The sequence below is a fragment of the Thermobia domestica genome, chromosome 3 (assembly GCF_964235325.1).
Source record: "Thermobia domestica chromosome 3, izTheDome1.hap1.1, whole genome shotgun sequence".
In the NCBI taxonomy this organism is placed as follows: domain Eukaryota; kingdom Metazoa; phylum Arthropoda; class Insecta; order Zygentoma; family Lepismatidae; genus Thermobia; species Thermobia domestica.
Window position 1 is genome coordinate 322,952,233 of NC_137456.1, and position 25,630 is coordinate 322,977,862.

General features: G+C 35.6%; 2 protein-coding genes across 5 annotated transcripts in view; both read right to left on the bottom strand.

Moving 5' to 3' along the window:
• LOC145681174 (uncharacterized) overlaps window positions 1-25,630 on the bottom strand; it is a 396,630-nt gene that overhangs the window by 74,482 nt on the left and 296,518 nt on the right. For all 4 annotated transcript variants that reach the window (XM_081752648.1, XM_081752647.1, XM_081752649.1 and 1 more), the window contains exons 5-8: window positions 22,433-22,585; window positions 7,811-7,942; window positions 4,371-4,536; window positions 115-239 (exon numbers count right to left, since the gene is read on the bottom strand). In XM_081752648.1, the coding sequence (XP_081608774.1) occupies window positions 115-239; window positions 4,371-4,536; window positions 7,811-7,942; window positions 22,433-22,585 (576 nt within the window). The remainder of the gene's footprint in view (window positions 1-114; window positions 240-4,370; window positions 4,537-7,810; window positions 7,943-22,432; window positions 22,586-25,630) is intronic.
• Window positions 13,884-22,420, bottom strand: LOC145681176 (uncharacterized). Its single transcript, XM_081752650.1, has 2 exons — window positions 14,114-22,420; window positions 13,884-13,972 (listed from the first exon to the last, which is right to left on the bottom strand). Exon 1 carries the CDS (start codon window positions 18,116-18,118, stop codon window positions 14,273-14,275), a length of 3,846 nt encoding a protein of 1,281 aa, XP_081608776.1. The 5' UTR covers window positions 18,119-22,420; the 3' UTR covers window positions 13,884-13,972; window positions 14,114-14,272.

Sequence of the window (25,630 nt, forward strand, 5' to 3'; positions counted from 1 at the left end):
ACAGAAAACCCCATCAAATTTTAATTTCTCTTACAAAGTTGTAAGTAATCAATCTTATATAAGATAAATGTGTATATAAAAGAAGAATTAAAAATGATGAAAGTAACCACAAACCTGCACAGGCTATATCGTGGCATTCGGAGACACTATACAAGTTGAGAAGTTGAATCCATGGGAACAATTTTGATACACGATCCCTTAGAATGGTAGTCACAACTTCACCACAAAAAATAATTTTTCTGCAAGAAAATATATTATAGATTTAAAAACACACTGAGCACTTGATACTGCACATATTTTCGATACTGAGAAAATGTTTATAAAGCTCTAAAATGAAAATTTTTGCCGATCAAATTATTTCGATTGCTTTGCTGTTATCGAGCTGAAAGAGGAATATAATATAAATCATGCACAGTCAGCGACAAAGTTATTTTCATTTCGTAAAATTTATTTTAGGAATACGTGGTATGGTTGCAATGTACAACGTGATATGGCTGGAACGTACATAAAATTGCATTCTTTTTAACTTAATGAAAACTTTGCCCTTTCATTTTGAAATTATTTACGAAACTAATTTCATTATACGCAAAGAACTTTTGTCGCTGAATGTACATATATAAATGAATGACAAAGAAATAATTTTAACATTCAAAGGAATCTTACCTATTTAGATACTAATATATTTATAAATGGCAAAGATGATTTAATAAAAGACAACGGTTAGATTTAAAACGTTTTAGGTTATATAATAGCCATAAGTTCGTTATAGTAAAATTATGGAAATATTTAAAAAATAATTCATATATACTAGCACACATAGATAGAGATACTTTTTTTCTGGAATCTGGAACATCTTCAAAACTCTCCCTGCTGTTCTTGGCGACATTTGTTACAGATTTATGACCTCTGTTACCTGAAAATCAACGTTGCCACATCTCTCTGTTGTCCTTTTCTTTTATCTTTCATTCATTGCTTTTTTTTTCTTTTTAAATGCTGAATTTTGTTTCTTTCGACAGTATCTACACAAGTGTTACGGAAGTACGGAAACATTGAAGAGAATGATAGCGCACGTGCTGCCTAAGATGTCGGGGAAAATGGTAAGAGATCTCTAAGTTTGTCTGCAACAGTACCAACTGTTCAAATGATAACACAGGAAATTGAATTTATTTGAACTCCTGTATTTTTCGTGGATTTTCTGCATTTAACTTATTATTTTTATAAATGATCTTGTTTATAAACGAACTTACAAACATCCACTATGGCTTCCTCTCATACTATATAAAGAACTATCCAGAACGAACAAGTTTCTACATGTTTGGCCACACACACACACACACACACACACACACACACCAAAAAAAAAAAAAAAACGTATGATACCATACGACACAGACAATAGGAAATGATATCGTAAGAAACAGACCACTATCCTTAATAACATATACGTATTTCTACAAGTTATCGTTACAGATTACAATCATGTGGCACGAATATTAATGTAGAGTTCTGGGAAGACAGAGCTTAGATCTCCGTAAGTCAGTATACAGACCACAACAAAAATTAGAAAAAGAGAGAACTATATTCTTTCTTTAAACTTTACGTTCCACGGCTGTGTCGGCTAGGCCAAAGGAGACGGTGATGATGAGAAATTAATGAAATGGTGAAATTAAGAAAGTGGGGGGAAACGGGAGAAACCCAAGAAAACTTACGCACACGGCCACTACAAAGATCATTGGTGCGAGCTGGGATCGAACCAAGGATCTCAAGCACCAGAGATGAACGCTCTATCACTAAGCAACCAGAGAACTATATTGTGTGATTTAAGAAAAAATTAGAAAAGGGCATGAGTTGTAATATCGGGAGAAAAAATAAAATGAGCGAAGTCAATGAATTTAGTATGGTTAAATTCTTTTTTGTGTTGAAGATAGTCGTTTTTTCCTGAGGTTTTAAAATAGTACAAGTGAAATTAAGTAAACGTAACAATTAGCAAAGCACGATATGAGATCAAATGTAGACAATGGAGTAAAATTTACATGAAGGAACTTGACAAATTAACATCTACTACGTAAAGGAAATAAAGAAAACATTAAACACAAACAGTAGCAAAATCTTCATGATTTAGAGATTGACGATAAGCTGCACAGAAAAGCACAAAGATTCAATTTTAAAAAGATACAGAGATATAGTGGGAAAAAAAGCATACAGGAAGTTATATTAAGGAAACACATACAGAAAGATACAGTAAACAAGAAACATAGAAAAAATGAAATGAAATCTTTGAGTTTTACGTCCCACGAATATGCCGGCTAGACTAAAGGAGATAGTGATGAAATAATGAATGAAATGGTATAATGAAGAAAGTGGGAGGAAACAGGAGAGCCCCGAGAAAACCCCCACACACGGTGTTTGTCCATCATAAAGTTCACTTCGCGAGAGCTGGGATCGAACCAGGGACCCCAAGCACATGAGGTGACAAGAAGCATAGAGAAAGATATAGTACAGAAAAATGTACAGAAACATAGTAAAGTAAAAAGAGAGAGAAAGTTATAGTAAAATATTAAATTAAATCTTTCAATTTAACGTTCTATGATTATGCCCTTAGGCTAAGGGAGACGATGATTCAGGCAAGTGAATGACGATGGAAAAATTGATAGAATGAGGAAGTGAGAGAAAACGGCAATACTTCGAGAAAACACATGAATACGATATTGTCTATTGCAAATTTAATTCGCCTATAACGACACTTCGATTTACTTATTTTACAGATTTATCGTAGTATTTCCTCATACATAATATTATTGTTATCCACTAGGATAATAAAACAAGGACTACACACTATTTGCAATCAGTTAAATGCATTGTATTTTAGAATACTTATTATTTGTTTCACGGCGATCAATACTCTTGTGACTAACATGGCGTCCTCTTGCATTACATATTATTAATCATAGATAAATTGGCAACGGAACTGTTACCTTGGTAACCAAACTATTGTCCTAACTGCGAGTCAACAAACATTAATATCTAACGACTTAAAATTACACATTTACAAAATAAGATTATTCATGACATTACATCATTTTCTTCTTCTTCTTCCACGGTATAGTTAGTGCATGCATTAAAGCACTTTTTGCCCAACATACTGAATAAAATAAAGGAAGAATGAAGTAAATACAGAGGTTATCGTTGTAGGCCGCGGATCGCACCAGGAACAAAACCACCAAAGGTAAGCGCTCTACCACTGAGCCATCATGTCCCCCAAGACATAGTAAAGAAAAACATAGATAAAATATAGTAAAGAAAACAGAAAATATAGTAAAGAAAAAACATAGAAAATAAACATACAGAAAGATATAGTAAACTGAAAACTAGAAAGATACAGAAAAGAAAGAAAAAAAGCAACAGAAGGATATAGTAGAGTAAAAGCACACAGAAACACATAACAAAGAAAAGGTATACAAAAGGATATGGTAAAGGAAAATACATGAAAGTATCGTAAAGAAAAAAACAATTTATAGTAAACTAAAAAAAAAACAGAAAAATATAGTAAAGAAAAAATAATAAAAGGTATAGTAAAGAAAAAAAACATACATTGAAAATATAGACAGAATAACATACAGAAAGATATAGTAAAGAAAAGCATACAGGAAGATGTAGTACAGAAAAATCATACACAAAGACATAGTAAAGAAAATTATATAGAAAAAACCGTGAAGATTCTATTAAACAAGACTTATGGGATTGGCTGAAAGCCTCAGAAAATAGGAGAATAATAATAAATAAATAAATAAATAAATAAAAATAAAAAGTACAACAATGACTATATATATGACGGTTAAAGAATTTAAACTTTGTCATAACAATGGCTATATATATGTCTGTATTTTCATTTATGTTCGATAGTGTCTGAAGAAGGATATGCTAGATATCCGAAACAGTTACAAATTATAATTTAAAATAAAGTGGATTTTAAGCTTTGGGCAGTGTCTCTTTTGTTAAAATAATCAATCCAAAGCCATGAATAGTCTTACTAAAGATAAAAACATACAAAAAGACATATAACAGGAAAGATTTGATTTGGTTTTGATATTAGCATTCCTTTAAGCAGTGAGGCTATATGAGACGTAGGCCTACAGCTTAACGTAGCTTCATGTGGGATTCGAACCACATGATAAAACAGTAAAGAAAATACATACAAAAAGATTACATTAGCTACAAAAGATTCTATTCAACAAGCCTAGTAGATTTGTACTATAGATACTTGTATTTTGTATGTATTCTTAATCCTATGTAATCTTAATTATTAACATAGCTCAGCTTTAAAAATGTTAAGAATCTGTAAAAATACTATAGATAATAAAGTGGCTTACCTCATACTCTTAAATGCATTTTTAAGATTAAGTCCTTTATAGTCTAACACTGCTTCCAATAACGACGGTGTAAATAACATACGTGTAATTTTGTGCTTCTCAAGAAACTGTACTAAAGCCACAGGATCATAAATCACATCATCTGGTATAATGTACAGTGTCGCTCCTAAAATGAAAGTAACAAAATGTCTGAAATCTATTAGTATCGAAGTATAAAGTTGATATTTTCCCAGAAGAAATATATATATATATATATATATATATATATATATATATATATATATATATATATATATATATATATATATATATATATATATTAGCAAGTGCGCACGCGTAAATTGGTGTCTAATATTATTTTAAAACTGGTAGTTTTAATCTACGTTGTTTATTGCGCCTTGAAGAGTTTTTGATTCGTTTCTATGATACACTGTGATCTTTCTCAATAGGCGAAGTCAACTAACATGAAGATCAAATCATTTTCTGAAAACATCTTGCTCTTCAGATGCAAGAGTTTTGAAACAGAAAATTGAAAAAAGAAAAGCAAGTACTATTATCACGTGTACACCACGTGAAGAAGTTTGATTTGTATGGCGTGATATTTTCTCAGTTTACCGTATGGGAGAAGAGAGGATACCGAAAAAGGTGTGGCAGGCTAGACCAGATAGAAGGAGACCGAAAGGAAGACCCAAGCAAACATGGGAAGAAATGGTAGAAAAAATTCTAAAGAAAAGAGGATTTGGGATAAATGAAGCAAAAATCCTTGCCATAGATCGTCTCAAATGGAAAGCTCTATGTAAAACCTCTACACTTCATGGTAGAAGAGGACCGCCTAAGTAAAGTAAGATATTTTCTCAATTGATATTGAAACCGGAAGTAGTAGACATCTACCATTTCCGGTTGTAATTGATATAATAGAGTAAAGAAGGAATATATATTCTTGGGACGCTTAATTAACTGCAGGAAACCGCTTCTCGCTATATATTGCTATTTTTATTCTAGAACTACCATCGTTCAAACCGGAAGTGGTTGATTTATACCACTTCCGGTTAGATCACAGTATTAAGAGCGGTAAATCGATTCCAACCAAACTGTTTTTTTCGCTATTTGTTATCATTTCTGCTTTCTGTACATCAATATTGAAACCGCAAGTAAAAGTGGATTTCTACCACTTCCGGTTTTAGTAGAGAGATTGAAGTAAAGATGGAATATATTCTTGCAACGCTTAAGTGACTACAGAAAACCACTTTTCCTTATATATTACCGCTCTTATTCTAAAGCGATCAATGTTACACCGGAAGTAGTTGATTTCTGTCACTTTCAGTTTGAATATAGGGTTAAGAAAGAATATGGTACATATTCTTAGAGCGATAAATGGATTTTAAAAAATGCTTCTTGCTATCTCTTCTTGTTTTTGCTTGATATGGGCCAATATTGATACAACAAGCGTTTCTAATTTCAGATTCACGAGGCTCAGAAGAGAACAGCGGGGACTTTTTATTTTATTTAAGTTATTATTATTATTGTACTTTCATGGTAGAATACGTGACAACCAGCAAAAATCTTTCAAAATGAATCATGAAAACATTAAAGCAATAATACTACCAATAGCATTAAATGTGTTTTGGAGTTTATAACGCCAACGTTACCACTGTCCAGTCGACCATAGCACTATTCTTTTTAGGAGGACGGAAGGTAGGTAGGTAGCTGTGGGAGGATATAAATCTCCGAATATTTATTCAGTTCGTTTTTAAAAGCCCCAAAATTATCCAAAATAAGGTATATGGATCAATTATGAGAAAATATCTCTTTTACATCATTCAATTTAAATCCTAAAATTCGCAGGTCATTCCTGAAATACCCTACTTAAAGAAGGTATGCTTGATCAACCCCTTCCACTTCTAGTTTTAATCCCATGGTTATGATCTTTACGTTAAGATGGATGATTAATGAAACTGAATTATTAAGAAAGAATTGATGGAATGAGAATGCGGGAGAAAACGGGGAAGCCCTGAGAAAACCCAAGGAAGTGACGCTATCCACCATAAACTCACGTGAGTTGGGGTCGAACCAGAAGCCCTCTAGCAGCAGTAGTGAGTGTTCTATCTCTGATCCATAGAGACTCTTTGATCAAGCTTCCCTAGACAAACACCTTAGTAGATTCCCGATCATACTTATACAACTAGCAGCAACATAAATAACCTCTATTTTTAATTTACAGAAGTTGTAACAGGGTTGTTCTAAAACAAAACACAGTTCATTTCATATATGCAACATATATAATGAATAACCGAAATATAAACAATATTACCTTGTACCCTTAAATAATTATATTTTAATCTCACTGTTTTACTGCTGGCTGACACCTTTTACGATCACTTCAAAATGCTTCTAAAATTATGTTGCATGTCTTTACAACTGATATTTTTTGACAACTAAAAATTCCTAACTATTTCAAGTGTTTATATCAGACGCATAAAATCTAGTTTATTGCGGAGGCAACTTTGGTTCACCAGTACATTGATGTCAACTGAAAAAGATAAAGTTTACGTCAACTTTATATTCTTTACAACTTACAGGAAAGACAAAAATTAGAAACAATCATAACCTATAAATAGTGCATCGTAATCTTTCATGAAGCCGACTTCGTTACAGTTTTGAAAAGTACATGAAATGAAAAAAATGAAATCTTTAAGTTATATGCCTGACGTTTGTGCCGGCTAGGCTAAAGTAGACGGTGATAATGATGAATGAAATGGTGGACTAAAGAAAGTGGAAGAAAACGAGAGAGCCCCGAGAAAACCCACGCACACGGTGTTGGACCACCACCAAGTTCACTTAACGCGAGCTGGGATCGAACTAGGGATCCCATGCACCAGAGGTGAACGCTGTATCACTAAGCCATCGCGGGACCCCATTTAGTTTATCTCTGAGGAAGGTTAAACATAAAGACATAAACCCTTGCAATGGATTCGTTTTAACAACATTTCGAATAATCGAAAAGCATTTCAGTGCACACCGAAACAGTCTGATTAAAATACAATTACTTCGTGATTCAAAGTAAGACTGTAATATTATTTATATTTAACAGCTTTGCTTCTCATCGATTTAAATGTAATTTAAATTACTCGCTCAGCAAAATAATACTTTTTATTAAAAAAAATATTAACATGTAACAATTTCGTCATCTATCTACTTTGGAGGTAGTATAATACACGTGTATGAAGCCAAAGTAGATAGTTGGCGAAACTGTTACACGCTATTTATATTTTTAAATAAAAATATTGGTTTGTTCAGCAAGTAGTTTAAATCGAATTTAATCGAGACTGTTCATACTTGAGCTATCACTACTGTGAAGTTTTAATTAACAAAGCTCATTGACATTACTCGATGGATTGACATCATAAGGTCAGCTTTTCGTATTTAACTTAATATCATACCTTTCAAAAGTGGTCGCAACATTTCCCACACAAAAAATACATTACAAGCTTCCCTCTCTCCTTCTTCATAAGGATAAGCTAAATGCCTCCAATGATAAGAAAACACTGCTCCTCGATGTGGACACTGAATACCTGCAAGCAGAAAGTTAAATAGCGTGTAAAGCAATTTATTTCTCTTCATCGCTTATTTTATTAATTTATGTACTAACAAAGATTAAGATACTATTCCTAGATTCGTTTTTCACTAGAATCATAAGAAGATTTTTTTTTTTTTTTTTAAAGGAAGTTTATCATACAATAAACTATTGCTTTAAAAATTTAATTTAAATAGAGTTTATTTTAAAACCAACGGCTATTTTATTCATAAGAGCTGTATGCCAAAACAGGTTTTAGAAAGAGTTGCAACAAAACACAGTCTGAAGAAGACCAGCTTAAGAATACTGACAACACTGTGAATAAACACAAAATAGTAGTAATATTTATTTCAATGCAGCGAACAACTTTCAGTAAAAATAAATTTTTTGGTGGAATCAGGATATAAAACATGCATTACAAAAGAAAAGAAAGAGAGAAAGAACACCCACACAACAAAGAATGGAAGTCAAATAAGTAGAATAAGTTATTTGTAGCGTTGTTAAAACATGTAAGCTTTTTAGTTTCAATCTGATTGTGAAGGAGCCGACAAACAAAAAATACAGTAGTAATCTTAAAATTATACTAGACCCATGAAACTAAAAGGTTTACACACTCGTTTAATATAATTGACCCAAATTAAATAAATATTTTTTTGGTATTTAATAAATGAGTCAACTTTCTTAAAATTTCACATTTCCAGTATAGAACAATGAAAGTTGTAGTATTTATTATATTGTGATTTGACACTACCACTGAAACACCGTGCAGGTCATTGTTTGAAAATGAATAGTTTTTCCTACTTCTTGTATAATAAAATTGACATAGTGACAAAATTTTAACCGTCTGTCCAATATGATTCGGAGATCCTTAATAATGTTTGTTTTCTCTACTTTCCCATAATAACCTCATTTATTAATACATATTATGTTTTGTTTACGTTGCCCATATTTTTTTTTTTTTTTTTTTTTTTTTAGTATTAATTTTTAGGTTATTCAAGTTTTGCTGTAGCAAGTAGTTGTAATACATGCTATTAACTAATCTAAACAATTTCATATCATCAGAATACAAAAGTATGTTATAAAATCATCCAGCACAGATTTTATCAATTTTATCTAGAATATCTTCATCAAGAAAATAAAATGAATACTAATGGAATTTCTTACATAATCTGCACTACAATATATAGGCCCGATTGTAAATCTTATTATGTTCTATTTGATAAATTGTTTTCGAACCAATTAATAATAATAATAATAATAATAATAATAATAATAATAATAATAATAATAATAATAATAATAATAATAATAATAATAATAATAATAATAATAATAATAATAATAAACTTTATTTTCAGTGGTGTGAACAGTTCATTGGCAAAAATACAGCACTATGTCAAGATCATTATACAATCATTTAAAACAGACCAGAAAATTTTTAGTATAGAATGAATATTAGCAGGTTAAGACCCTTGTCAGAAGGTTAATATATTCACATTACAAGATTTAAGCTGATTATAAAACAAGATTAAAATAGATACAGTCAATACCATAAAATACTATTCACAGAACTATCGAAATTAAAGCTTCATTTAACTATTGTTTAAAGAATAAGTGAGCCTTGCTTAAAATTCCATATTCGCTATGCAAAGATCCTGGTTACCTATTGTCACATTTCCACATAAAATATTGGTTCTTTGAATAAAATATTATAACTGAAGATATTCTGAAGATACATAATAAAATCAAGTCCCTTGTCATAAAGTTAAAACAGTTTAATTTTTGTTAAGAAATATAAATAAATAAAATAATTGCTCTATTGTTTCTCCCAACATATGCTCATTTTAAACTGTTATAAGGCATTGACACTTCTCAATATTTCACGTTTTGAATTTAATGCTATCAATGTTGACTGACTTCTTACACTATAACTCAGCACTCTTATTCCTATATTTTTCAAGCAGTAATCGCTACTATATTTAGTATCCAATACCATTTGAATAAAGTATTTATCCGATAAAATTTCTTCTTTTTGCTAGAAACTGAAGTCCGCAAAAAGTTAACCAATATTCATGCTCGTGTGAATAGTGGTCCTTTCTCATTTTATAACATAGTAGTCGTGTAAAACATTTCTGTGCTGCTTCGAGTTTGTTAATAAGTATATTTCACAACCAAATTCAAGTTTGGATCTAACAAGTGTCTTATATAAGTACACATAAGAACTACCATTTTAAAAATATCAGGCCACTGATTAAAGATAAAACATATTGTTTTTCTCGTTGATTGCACTAAATCATTTGTGATTTCAATTGTCTATCATAAATAATACCAAGATCTTCAATTTGTTCTACTTTGTTTATTTTTACTTCATTAATTTCATATTAGCTGACAAAATATTGAGTTTTATTAGTAAACGTCATATATTTTGTTTTCTTAGAGTTAATCGTTAATAAATTATTTTCGCACCAATTATTAACTGCATCTAAGTCTTTCTGCAGGAGATTATTATGATACGCATTATTAACTATTCTAAAGAGCTTCATGTAATCTGCGTAATAGTATTTTCGAGTACTTGACATCTCCTGGTAGATCATTGATAAATAGAGAAAAAAGAAGAGGGCCCAGGGGAGACCCTTGAGGTATTCCCTTCCCTATTTGACCTTGACTAGATGTTACCTTGCCATTTTTTACAATAAAAGTTCTATTTGATAAGTAACTATCAAACCATTTAATAAAAGAAAGTAATAATAATAATAATAATAATAATAATAATAATAATAATAATAATAATAATAATAATAATCTAATATAAATAAAATAAAGAGTTTGTGTGTTTGTCTGTCTGTCTGTGTGCGGCCTGGGGACCAGACGAGTGGACCAAGAGTTACCAAATTTTGGTCAGGAGTACCTTGGTCCAGGCCTCAGGCTAAGACGAAGCGTTTTTTTTTTTTTTTTCAAATTTCGAACCAGGGGGGTGTTTACCGGGACATGTAAAAGTAGTAGAAAATGACCGATATTACTGTCGAAATCATAATTTTCTTTGTCGCTGAGATCAATGGTGAAATTCCGCTCGCATTCGCTGCGGGCCTGGGGTCAACAGGGGGAGGGGGGATACCGAGACATGTAAAAGTAATCCAAAATGACCGATATTAGTGTCAAATCCATAGTCTTCGCGGTCGCTGAGATCAATGGTGACACTTCCATTAACGATGAATTGCAAATTCAACTACGATTGTATGCACGCCGGGGGTCAGCGGGGGGGGCGATACCCAGACATGAATAAATGGCCCAAAATGACCGATATTAGTGTCAAATCCATAGTTTTTGCGGTCGCTGAAATGAATGGTGATACTCCCACAGGCACTGACTGCCAAATACAGGCTCCATGCGAAGAATGGGTATATTCAGCTAATAATAATAATAATAATAATAATAATAATAATAATAATAATAATAATAATAATAATAACCATCATAGTAGTAATCGCGTCACTTTGCCTAACTTTTTGGCCCCTGGGTCCCTGCCTCAGGACCCATGGTCCCTGGCCGGGGTCAATGACCTAGGGGTACCTAGGACCACCCCCTAAAATTTGGCAGGGGTACATAGGACCACCCCCCAGGACCCATGGTCCCTGGCCCGTGTCAATGACCTAGGGGTACTTAGGACCACCCCTCTAGATTTTGGCAGGGGTACATAGGACCACCCCTTAAATTTTGGAAATTGCCAAATCTAAAAATTGGATGTGGTAGCCTAGGACCACAGTATGTACCTCTATCAGTATTGGGTGTCTATGTCGTTCCCTTTTATGAGTAAAAAATTGCCAAAAATTCAAATTTCGGGGTGTTTTTTGACCTAATTTATCCCCTTTGATGAGGTATTATTACCCTATATGGTTATATGTGCATATACAGGGGTTCATTACCTTTCATAAGACATGGGTATATTGCTGCACCCCTTGAAATTTTTGGGAGGTGTACCTTGGCCCACCCCTTCAATTTTGGAAATTGCCCAATTTAAACATTTTGGTACAATAGTATGTATTACTATAAATTTGGGTGGTCCACTTCGTTCCCTTTTAGGGGTACAAAATTGCCAAATTTTTAGTACAACCACATGTTTGGTTTTTTGGCTCATTTTATTCCCTTGGATGAGGTCCTATTACCTTATATAGTTATATGGGTGTATACAGGTGTTTATTTCCTATTGTAAGACATAGGTACATTTGTGCACCCCTTTAAAAATTTGGCAGGAGTGCCTTGGCCCACCCCTTAAATTTTGGAAATTGCCCAATTTAAACATTTGGTATAATAGTATAGAACCCTAATATAGATCACTATAAATTTCGGTGGTCTATCTCGTTCCCTTTTAGGGGTACAAAATTGCCAAAATATAAACGTAAGCATTACGTTGTACCACGTGTTTGGTTTTTGACCTAATTCATTTCCTTGGATGAGATCCTATTACCTTATATGGTTATATGGCCATGTATAGGAGTCCATTCCCTATTATGAAACATAAGTACATATGTGCACCCCGGGAATGGTACCTTGGCCCGACCCTTAAGTTTTAGAAATTGCCAAATTTAAACATTTGGTATCATAGTACTGGACCCTAATATATATTACTACAAAATTTGGGTGGTCCACCTCGTTCCCTTTTAGGGGGCATTTTGTTCCGCTTTAGGAGTGAACATGGATACCTTGGAATCGTCCCGAGTTTGATTCTTGGAAATGTTGAGTTTAACGTCCCCGCGAAAACGGTGAGAAATGATAGGACGAAACAGGAACTTACTTGACTGAGGATTGAAGCAGGGACCTCATACAGTAGAGACAAGCACTGAGCCATCGTACACGTGTGTTGATTACTATGCAATGGTCCCGAGTTTGATTCTTGGTGCTAGTGTTAGAAAAATTTAACGTCCCACTTGAAACGATGATGAGAAATGAGAAAACATCATAAACTTACTTGCTTGCGGATTGAAGCAGAGATCTCACACATCAGAAATAAGAGCTGAGTCACCATGGCCCATTGAGAAGTTCAGTTTGTTGATTACTATGTCATGGTCCCGAGTTCGATTTTTTTTTTTGTGTTAGTTTAAGAAATGTTGAGTTTAACGTCCCCTTGAAACGATGATGAAAAAATGATAGGAGGAAACATGAACTTACTTCGTTGTGGATTGAAGCGCTGAGCCGCCGTACTCCATTCAGTGCGAACAGTTTCGCGTATGAAAAGAAGACGAGCAGATTATGTTACATTACACATTTCAGTGCGAGCAGTTTATACTAGGTTTATGTTTCATATAGAAAGATAGAAGATCTGCGTTGTCATCTTTTTTACTTCGTGTGCAACTTTGACCTTGAAGAAAACCTTCTTGACTCAGTGCAAAGCATTGACGTATACACATAATCTTATTGTTTAGTTGGCTGTATTTAGAGATGAATCAGACATGTAAGGTTGTTGGTTCGAATCTAGTTGTGTTCGCTGTAACTCAGTGCCTGAGCGATACTTACCGAAATTTTTCCAGTGTTGCCAACACTATCAGAATGAATCGATTCATTTAGTCGGAGCAGTTTCGTGACGAAAACTGATTTTTGTTTTGCACACAAAAATTTTTTCTGAAACAGAATTTTGTTTGTACATAAAATTTTTTTCTGAAACAGAATTTTGTTTGTACATAAAAATTTTTCTGAAACAGTTTTTGTTTTGTACACACAAAAAAATTTCTGAAACAGAATTTTGTTTTCGTACACAAAAATTTTCTGAATCAGTTTTTTTTTCGTACACAAAAAATTTTCTGAAACAAAAATTTAGTTTGATTTTTTTTTCCGCAAAACATTGATTTATTTTACCGGTAAACTGATTCAGAAAAAAGAAATTGAAATCGCAGTACAGGAAAAAGAATTTGATTTTAGGATGTGAAATAAAAACACAGAATCATGTTTTTGTACATTTATTTTTAGCATGTGAAAATGAATACAGAATTTCTTTTTTCTTCAAAGGAAGACGTGTCCGTGACGGGTACAAATTCTGTAAAGAGAAAATAAAACATATGAATATACATGGTAATATTTATTTTGTTTCCTGTGAAAGAAGAAAAACAGATTATTAACATCGAACTAACTGATCAAGAGAGAGTGAGGTGAGAAAAGAAACGCAAATGTGACGTACCTGAATTCCTTTTTTTTTTTTCTCCACTGGTTTCTGCAAGGTGATGTCATCTGAGTTTTGTTTCCGCTCGTGCATCGTTGAAGCATGTCCCGTGTTGCGTTGATTCTTTGCCCCGTCTTTGGGAAGTGATGTTGGTGGGATTAGGGAAAAATATGGCTGTTATTCTGTTCTGGCTTTTTTATACCCATAGGGCAATGTCTCGTATGTGTCTGGTATTAATCGGCGTTTTTTATAGTTGAAACTGTACTTCTTTTCTTCAGGTTTTGTGACAAGATGATGATCGTGGGTTCTGTAAATTTTGTGCGGCGTGCTAATGGAGATTTTTTCACTCGATTGATTTATGATCATTTGCTCCAGACTGTTAAAATTTAACTTTTGACTTGCTGTATAATTGAGTGTGAATCCACGAATTTTGCATACATAACTGGTTGATTTCGTGTCGGGGTTGTAGATTTCCAAGGCGTACTGTTTTGGGCCACCAGACACGAATTTTTTAATGTATGCTTTTGGTCCAATTGATTCAAGTTCATTTGACATTGAACCAAGAAATACTTCTGGTTCTATTGTGGGCTGTGATGGTCGCTGCGTGAATATCACGGAATCTGTATCGAAATATAATACTCTTTCTTGCAGCAGTTCTAAATATTTGTAGAGTTCCAGACGAGCTTGACACGTTGTAAATGCTCCAAGGACAACATTAGCATTGTGATTTTGTACTGGAACATCATCTTCATACTGCCAATAAAGGTATAACATCGAATCGTTAACAGGTAAAATTTGGTTGACTTTTATATCTGGAGCAGTTAATTTTTGATACAGTTCTTTGGGGTCGTTAATGATGGTCGTTTGGCTGAAATTGTCTCTTATAGCGAGTCGTCCCCAGAAGGCATTCAAACAGAGCTTTGCAAGACTACGACGTGCTGAATTTGTCATTATATTTGCTGCATCCAAAGTTATGCCTTCCCGTTGTTGTACCACTTGAATATACTGCTGCTTTTCTTCTTCGGTGACGCAATTGGCAGGCCAACCAGAAGCTTCCAGCTTAGATTTCAAAAATGTGTTAATGTATTCGCTGAATAATCCGCCAGTCTTGGTTTCTGGATCATATACGGTGATGTCGTAATCCCAAATTTCGTAAATTTCAATGACTTGATACCCAAGTTCAATGGCTTTTTGAATTTCATAGGACACCCATGTTCCTGTTAGACTTCGTTCACTGTCCGAATGTGTACATTCAGAATCTTGATTTAATGCTGTGGCACAGGCAGCACAAAGTGGAAACAACAACTTCTTATTTGAGCGAAATGGCAGCACTGGATGAAACACATTTCTGCTAGGCAAAATCTTCAACTTGACCAATCCGTTGACATCTTGAATGTCGGGCATTTCTGGATCTCCCTGTAGATATATTCGTGGATGCCCTATTGGATACCGTCCACATTTATTCACATAAGGATACAGGGAAACGATATCCAAGAATTTTATTTCTTCGCCTTCATTTTCATTTGCGACGTGATACAATTTAATGGCATTAACACGGCCACCATAGAAGCTGTCTCTTGGATTTAATGGTGTCTTATTAGTATAAGGATGTGTGCTTAAAGAAGAGGCCAATGCTGGATTGGATTTTAACACTTGACGAAATTCACATTCCCACATTTCATGTATTTTATATCCCATGGATCGTAATAATTTCATTTTACGCTGTGTTCTCTCGTAGCGATAGTTCATTGTTTCTTCGGAGTTCTCATAAATGGGTTGATCACGGCCTGTAGGGACACATAGAGGACATCCATGGAATTTGCACCCTTCAAATTCATACACGTGTTCCTCTTTAGTGTCGGGATCTTTGTAGTAGCCGTCCAGATGAAAACCAGCAACATAAACTTCTTTTCCTCTCGCAGCATGTAGAATTGAATGACCCTCTTTTTCTTCCATGTAGGCAAGCCACTGCAAAGCAATCCGTGACTGATTGTTTCTGTGACGATATCCTCGTGCAGGAAGAATGCTAATAGTATTGGGTTTTAAGAAATTTCGTCGAAATACTAAATTGCACGCACTCGCCAAAGTGATAGCCTCCAGGAAAGGATTGACGTGAGTTTCTTGTTCAAAAGTGGTCATGAAAGATATACAAGCCAATCGAAGTACGTTGACGTCCTGGACACAATAGTTCACCAATTCTTCTTGGAAAATAAACGTATCGTTCTGGTGTTCGTTGTACCATGTCATGAATTTTTCTCGTTCATCCACTTTCATTTCATCTGCACCATAATAATGGATGTCCGGTAATTTTCCCACATACGTTTGATTTGCAGCAGTATTAAAAAAGTGTGGAAAATATCCCTTGGTCGCTGGTAAATGAAATGCCTTGGATAATTTACTTAAAGCCATTGGCATGAAATTTAAGGAGTCAATAAACGATAAGTGATTCACTTTCATGCTTAAAATTTTTGCTCCGTTCAAGATCAAAGTAGGTTTCAATTCATGTTCTTCCACTAAAGATTTAAGAATAAAATGACCATCATATCCCTTACAGTTATGTGCCAAAGATACAATAAGTTTGATGTTGGGTCGTGGTTGACGTAAATACGCAAGAAAGGCATTGATCGGATCATCTTGAAAAATATGTTCCCGCTGTCCACAAACTTCACACGGATGATGTATATCCTCATCTTGAACACAGTTGTAACATACTTGTTGGGCCACCAGTAAATTGGGCTTATGAATGAATGTGTCTTCATCGAAGAAAGTATCCTGTGTGGCTTCGATATCATAGAAGACAATCATAGCTTTCTTGGCATGTAACACTGATGGAACTCCAGGTTTTAATTGAGTCGTATCAGGCTTCATGTAGCATTGGTGGGTAGACGTAACGTGTTTATGGCACACATTACAAAAATAATCTGTACAATCATGTTTTCTTTCCCCTGTATGGACAAACGAATAAATGCGTAGACATTTGGCACACTGTTTCACCATCTTGCATATTGGCTGGCCCTTATGGTATGGTACAGTTAGATGATTTGTATAGCATGTTTCACCATAAAATTCACGATTGCACTCTGGGCACTGCTTCTCCGTATTGGTCTTACTACATGACGGTTTCTGCAAACATTTTTCACACATGGCCGAACAGTTCTTGACGTGTGCAATACGATGATCATATTTTTTGTGGCATGCAGCACAATAATACACAGTAGAAAAAACGGCCGTTAATGACGTGATGATGTCATAATGTGAATTGATGCACATTAAATTGATTGGAATTTTGTCTTCGCCACCCGGCCCTTCATACAGAATATCTTCTCCGGAAAAGCTGGTGTATACGGTAAGTTTATAATTTGTCAAGTAGCGTTGCAATTGTCGTAATTCTTCCACGGATCCTCCATGATCTAAATTCACTGATGATCTGGATAAAAGTTCATGTACGGCTGGAATAACAACACACTTGCTCTGGTTGTGATATTGTCTGTACAGTTTCTTGTTCGTATCCTTATATTTCTTTAGGCCAATAGCAATCACAATTGCATACGCTAAACATTTCTTGTCGGTGTTTTTTACTCGTAGAATGCCTTTCTTGCACTTTAATAATTCGTCGTTTGATAAAAGACCTCGACGCATTCTTCCAAATCCACGGGGCACATCCACATGATGAAAATGGACAATGAACGGTTCGTTCATGAGAAAACTATCGTTACTTTGAAGGATGCGATCAAAGGAAGCCCATAAAGTCTCCAGTGTCAAATTACTTGCATGCCGGAAAGATAAATAAAATGGCTTGTTCTTCTCATCGTGGGATAAAATCGATAATCCAACCATCGATGATTCGTCGACGTTTTCCAATAAGTAATCCAACATCTGTTGAAAGGAGGCCTGAACCCACTCCACAATATCGGTGCCACTGGTCGGAGCATTAATTTGAATTTCCAGCATTCGTCCTTCAAGATTAAAACGCCGATAATGTCTATTGATTTCTCGCAAGACAGTAAAGCCAGAAGTAGCCATATTCAAATAGGGAAAAAAGGTAAGGTAAGCAAAAAAGGAATAGGCAAAGAAAACAAATATCTAAAACGAGAGAGAAAAAAAAGCACGAATTAAAATTGAATTCAGAGATCACTACATTATCAAAATGACTACACGATTAATCCTAAAAGAATTATCATATCTCAAATAGTTTTACTACTGAAACGTTTTATTGTCGTCATACTGGAAATCAAACCCGGACCAACATCAACATGTAAATGACCTAAGTTTCTGTAGTGATAAAAAGAATGAATGAAATTGTTTTTCTAACTGTGCTGAAAGAATCATTGTAGTAGTAAGCATTTTTCCTCTGACACTGAACTTTAAAACGTATGACGAACATGAAACGAAAACAAAATCTCATGCGCTTGCTTTTTTTTTTTTTCGAGCTAAGACAAGAAAGACTCGAATTCGTTTCTCGGCGGAAGATCAGATCCCACATTAAACTGTAGGTCCACGTCTCACGTTGTAGGGAACAAAATCGTGCGTAGTTTCTTTGTTTACGTTAATGGTAACTTTCAGAAACTGAGCTAAGTGGTTAGCGTTACGTTCCTCTGGCACGGGTTCAACACCCAGTATGCGATCAGATTCAACATTAAGCTGTATTCCTAGCCCCACTACTGAAGGGACGCTAAAACCAAAATCAACAATTTTCTCGTGCCTACTTCTAATGTGTGGGATGTGGCCCTGGTTCAACACCCAGTATGCGCTCAAATTCAACATTAAGCTGTATTCCTAGCACCCCACTACTGAAGGGACGCTAAACCAAAATCAACAATTTTCTCGTGCTTACTTCTAATGTGTGGGATTCCTAATTCGATCCCCGGTCAAGTAAGTGAGGGTTATTCTTCCATTTGCTAAATATTTCGTGTTAAAATAAAACAATGATAACAATGTTATCCTCATGCAAAAGCACTCCATTGATGTTAAGAAAACGCAGTCGATACTTACCTCAAATTCAAGGAACGGAGTAAAGTCACGCTGTCACTAGAGGTACACCTACGTTCATTCACGATCTTCGTGGAAGTAGGATTTGAAAATGAAATTAAGAAATTTATTTAGGTCTGAAACGGTTCAACTATAAAGTGACAACACTATCAGCCAATCAGAAACGAGGAAAATGAATCAATGACATCACGGAGAACCAATGAAAACACAGCTTTCATCATGTATCATGAGCCGAAACGTGATGTAAGAAGCAATCTGATTGGTTGTGACATTATTCACGTTTTTTCTCCTTACACATCAATCGTTACGACATCTAGTATCGCAATTTTGATAATGACATCATACCGTTGACTCGTTAGTTTCTTACGACATTCAAATTACCACATCTAATATGTGATTCATTTTTCTTAAACTTGATTGAAAAAATGTAACACTCATCGATATGTTACGAAACTGTCTTTGACATAAATGTAAAGTTGAGCTTTAAAAGTCCGTCAGCTGAGAAAAAATGCTGATGTAGTATAAGCAGATTCTGCAATTTCACAATAACAAGCTTCTATGCGTAACAACAAGCAGAAATGTGTAGTAATGTAACATAATCTGTTCATGTTCTTTTTTCATACGCAAAACTGCTTGCACTGAAGTTGGCATGGTGCCTCAGCGTTTTTTTTTCTGATGTGTGAGGTCTCTGCTTCAATCCGCAAGCAAGTAAGTTTATGATGTTTTCTCATTTCTCATCATCGTTTCAAGTGGGACGATAACATTTCCTGAAACTAACACCTAGAATCAAACTCGGGACCATTGCATAGTAATCAACACACGTGTACGATGGCTCAGCGCTTGTCTCTAGTGTATGAGGTCACTGCTTCAATCCTCAGTCAAGTAAGTTCATGTTTCGTCCTATCATTTCTCACCGTTTTCGCGGGGACGTTAAATTCAACATTTCCAAGAATCAAACTCGGGACGATTCCAAGGTATCCATGTTCACTCCTAAAGCGGAACAAAATGCCCCCTAAAAGGGAACGAGGTGGACCACCCAAATTTTGTAGTAATATATATTAGGGTCCAGTACTATGATACCAAATGTTTAAATTTGGCAATTTCTAAAACTTAAGGGGCGGGCCAAGGTACCATTCCCGGGGGTGCACATATGTACTTATGTTTCATAATAGGGAATGGACTCCTATACATGGCCATATAACCATATAAGGTAATAGGATCTCATCCAAGGAAATGAATTAGGTCAAAAACCAAACACGTGGTACAACGTAATGCTTACGTTTATATTTTGGCAATTTTGTACCCCTAAAAGGGAACGAAATGCCCCCTAAAAGGGAACGAGGTGGACCACCCAAATTTTGTAGTAATATATATATTAGGGTCCAGTACTATGATACCAAATGTTTAAATTTGGCAATTTCTAAAACTTAAGGGGCGGGCCAAGGTACCATTCCCAAAAATTTCAAGGGTGTGCACATATGTACTCATGTTTCATAATAGGGAATGGACTCCTATACATGGCCATATAACCATATAAGGTAATAGGATCTCATCCAAGGAAATGAATTAGGTCAAAACCCAAACACGTGATACAACGTATTGCTTACGTTTATATTTTGGCAATTATGTACCCCTGGAAGGAAACGAGATAGACCACCGAAATTTATAGTGATCTATATTAGGGTTCTATACTATTATACCAAATGTTTAAATTGGGCAATTTCCAAAATTTAAGGGGTGGGCCAAGGCACTCCTGCCAAATTTTTAAAGGGGTGCACAAATGTACCTATGTCTTACAATAGAAAATAAACACCTGTATACACCCATATAACTATATAAGGTAATAGGACCTCATCCAAGGGAATAAAATGAGCCAAAAAACCAAACATGTGGTTGTACTAAAATTTTGTCAATTTTGTACCCCTAAAAAGGGAACGAAGTGGACCACCCAAATTTACAGTAATACATACTAGGGTTCTATACTATTGTACCAAAATGTTTAAATTGGGCAATTTCCAAAAATTGATGGGTGGGCCAAGATACACCTCCCAAAAATTTAAAGGGGTGCACCAATATACCCATGTCTTATGAAAGGTAATGAATCCCTGTATACGCCCATATAACCATATAGGGTAATAATACCTCATCAAAGGGGATAAATTAGGTCAAAAAACCCCCGAAATTTGAATTTTTGGCAATTTTTTACCCATGAAAGGGAACGACATAGACACCCAATACTGATAGAGGTACATACTATGGTCCTAGGCTACCACACCCAATTTTTAGATTTGGCAATTTCCAAATTTTAAGGGGATGGTCCTATGTACCCCTGCCAAAATCTAGAGGGGTGGTCCTAAGTACCCCTAGGTCATTGACACGGGCCAGGGACCATGGGTCCTGGGGGTGGTCCTATGTACCCCTGCCAAATTTTAGGGGGTGGGCCATGGTACCCCTAGGTCATTGACCCCGGGCCAGGGACCCAGGGGCCAAAAAGTGTCCTATAGTAACGCCATTACTACTATCATCATCATCACCATTACCATCATCATCATCATCTACCTGGTATTACAGATCTCGAAAAGCTTTGGCCATTTATATTGGCTTTTAGCTTGATATGTACGATCAGCACATCACCTCTCACTGTAGTTACTTCTGTCTTCTACACCGGAGTTCGTTAACTCTTAATTTAAGTAGTTTCTGTAATTGTATCATAATGCCAAGTCCATTTTCGCCGGTGATTAAACACAGGATCTAGCGCAACAAAGGTATGGTCGTTCTCACTCGATTATACATACGTAATCTATGAGGTCGGGTGGCCCAGACCCCTCCCGAAACTAACCCGGCCTATCTTATACAGCAGTGTTGAGGAAAAGTTTTGGTGAAATTAAAAAAAAAAATGTCCAGATCTTTAAAAATATACAAATTCTCACACACACACGAACCATGCGGGACGAGTACTTTTAATCTGCATTGAGGCACGAGACATCACATGCGTAACATTGTCTGAATAATTGTTAATCTTAATTTTCGTTTTAAGGTCTTAGTATGGTAATAATAGTCATAACTAAAGTCCTTGTGATGGCGAGAATTCAAACTCAATTTTGTCCATACCAGATGGTGCAGTACGTCGTTTGCAGACTACTGTACTAGGTAATGTTGGCCCCTACCGAAATAAAATCCTGGTTGCGCCACTGGTAATAATAATAATAATAATAATAATAATAATAATAATAATAATAATAATAATAATAATAATAATAATAATAATGTGTTCCTGAGCTAATTTAGCTTAACCAGTTTAACATACTTAAAGCTAGTGTACTAGATCATTATAAGTTCTAAGGTTACCTTTCGGTTTTCCGGTGGTCCCTGACGAGTAAACAGTGTACGCCATATCATCTAATGAGACGTCTGGACGATGCGGCAAAGATGGAATCTTCAAATTTTCCTCCTGTAATGTTTGAACCCAGTTGCCTTCCAAACAAACTATCTTCTTAAAATCTGTATTATTAAATAAGATTTAGTCAGTAATACATAAGCATCCACCGTCAAAAATACACTATGAATGCTTCTATTGCTTTTGGGAAGTTTAGTTATCTGTATTTCTCTTATTTTAGATGGGAACTGTAAACGATATAACATGCGTTGGCCACCCAGAGCATTGATCAGTTATCTCAGGAGAAGATAATCAGTTGGTGGTAAATTAACTCAGTTGATGATAACTCGATCACTAAAGTGCGAGGGGGTACCCAAAAGAAACCAAGCTTTTTTTAAACTTATTTATTTACATTTTAAGCACAAACCTTCAATCCCTTTCAAATACTCTCCACTTGCACTAATACACTTGTCTAATCTTCATTTTTAATTTTTCAAAGCATTGTTTAAATTCATCTTTTGCAATGGTTCACAGCGCCTGCGTCATTTCTTTTTCTTTTTTGTTTTCGTTCAGCAGTTAGCAGTCGTGGCACAAATTTCGTAGCCATTCTTTTCATTCCTAGATCTTAATAATAATAATAATAATAATAATAATAATAATAATAATAATAATAATAATAATAATAATAATAATAATAATAATAATAATAACACTGCTGAACAAGACTGCACTTATTTAATATAAAAACACATTTATACGTGACGTTTCGATCTTCTAGCTAAGATCCTCATCAGACGTACACTCTGATGTGTACGTCTGATGAGGATCTTGGCTAGAAGATCGAAACGTCACGTATAAATGTGTTTTTATATTAAATAAGTGTAGTCTTGTTCAGCAGTGTGTTTATTTTTCTGATTTTATTTGCAAGACGTATGTCCTAGATCTTCTGTTAAAATTCGCTCCACTGAACTCTAAGTCACTCCCGAAAGCTCCACAATTTCTTCAATGGTCCGTTGTCGATCTTCGTTGATAATTGCACGAATTTTTTCAACATTTTCATGTGTTCGGGCCGTGGAAGGACGACCAGAACGAGGTCTATTACCAATTGACATTTCACCATTTTTGAAACGGGAAACCCGCTTAAACACTTGAGTTTTCCCCATAGCATCGTCCTTGTACGCCATTTTTAACATTTCAAGAATTGCTGTTTCACTTTTTCCGAGCAAAAAACAGAATTTCACCGCCGCATCCTGTTCACAAAAATCAGACGATCACACAAAACAGTTGTCAGTATAAACTCTGACGAAACTAATCCTGACCTTCTTCAGCACCGGCACTCGGCTTACTGACTCAGGAATGTTCGCTTTATATGCTCCTAACAGCAAAACGCGGTACTACAATTAGTCTTGTTCTTATTGTTTTCAAAGTTTTCTCTTAATTGTATTGTCTTTTTTTTTAAATATTTTTTTCGTAACTTTCATAGTCTGTACAAATCCCGAAATTAGATACAAAACTAATTGTGAATTTTAATAAGTAGGCAGCCGCTCAGTTTCTATGAATTCACTCAAGCATGCAATTCACATGAACTGAATCGAATCCGAATTTGATAGTGCTTGCAACTCCTTAAATTTGACAGTTTGATCATTGACCTTCAGTAATACAGGTACATTGCGCACACACAATAGTCATAGCTCGTCCAGTATCGAAGAGGTATAGAAGCAGCTTGTTCCTGTGTGTTTGTTGAATGACTTTAAAGTGGGTCTGTCACCTGCCCGCCGCATATACCAGGCATTTAGAGAGAATGCCGTGAACGAAAGATTGCCAGGCATTGGTTCCAGAAATTCCGTTCGGGAGAAGTGGGCCTTTCGGATGAACCTCGCAATGGACGAACACGTGTATTGGATGATGAGGCCCTGAAAGCAGCCATCGAGGAGGATACTGGTCTAACGTGCAGAAAAGTTCCATATTTCCTCTGAAACAGTCAAACTGCACCTACATGGAATAGGAAAGTCATACAAGTTAAGCAAATAGGTACCCCACACATTTTAGGCAGTCAACAACAAAGACTGACAGCTTGTTTGTCTTTACTCACTCGGCACCTGAACACACCCATCTTTGATCGCTTGCTTACTGGTGACGAAAGGTGAGTCCTCTGTAACACTTCCGAACGTGCCAGGCATTGGTTGTCACCAAGCGACCCTGTCCCTCACACTCAAGATTACCTCTGCACCTACCTCTCTGTATGGTGGAATTGTCGGCAAATGGTGCATTACGACTTTCTTCCACGTACAAATGAAAATGAAATGAAATCTTTAAGTTTTACGTCCCACGATTATGCCGGTTAGGCTAAAGGAGACGGTGATGATGGGAGATGAGTGAAGTAGTGGAATGAAGAAAGTGGGAGGAAACGGGAGAACCCCGAGAAAACTCACGAGCACGGTGTTTGTCCACCACAAAGTCCACACGGTGCGAGCTGGGATCGAACTAGAGACCTCCAGCACCGGAGGTGAACGCTCTACCACTGAGCCACCGCGCCCCCTTCCTTCCACGTAGTCAGGTCATCAGACCTCTACTCTCAGCAGTTGCAAAGCGTGCATCATAACTGTGGCAGAAGAAGCCGGCATTGGTAAATCTCAAGGGAATGCTAGTCCTATACGACAATGCCAAGCCATATGTCGCAAAGAGAATCCGGGAGACCCTTCAGCAACTTGGCTAGGAAACACTGTCCCATGCACCATATTCAACGGGCCATGCGCCAACAGATTACAACCTGTTTCATTCCTTTGACAACCACCTCCGTGGGCGATCCTTCGCAAATAAGGGAGACCTGCGGAACGCACTTACGGACTTCTTTGCATTCACAACCGCCGATTTTTATCACCAGGGTATTATAAAGCTGCAGAAACGTTGGCAAAAGGTATTGAATGCTGATAGAGATTACTTCGAAACTTAAAGGTACGTACCGTCCATTGTATTGCTTCTTGTTTACCACAATAAAGGCAAGAACTTTTTTGGTTAGCTTGTACTTCGATTAGGCTGATACGAACTTGAGAGGTGATTACTAGGAAAAGATTTCCAGTTCCATGCCTTACTGTTTGATCTGAGCTAACAAATATGAATATTATTCTATTCAATTTAATTTACTTTATGTTACTCTTTAAACTAGTCTT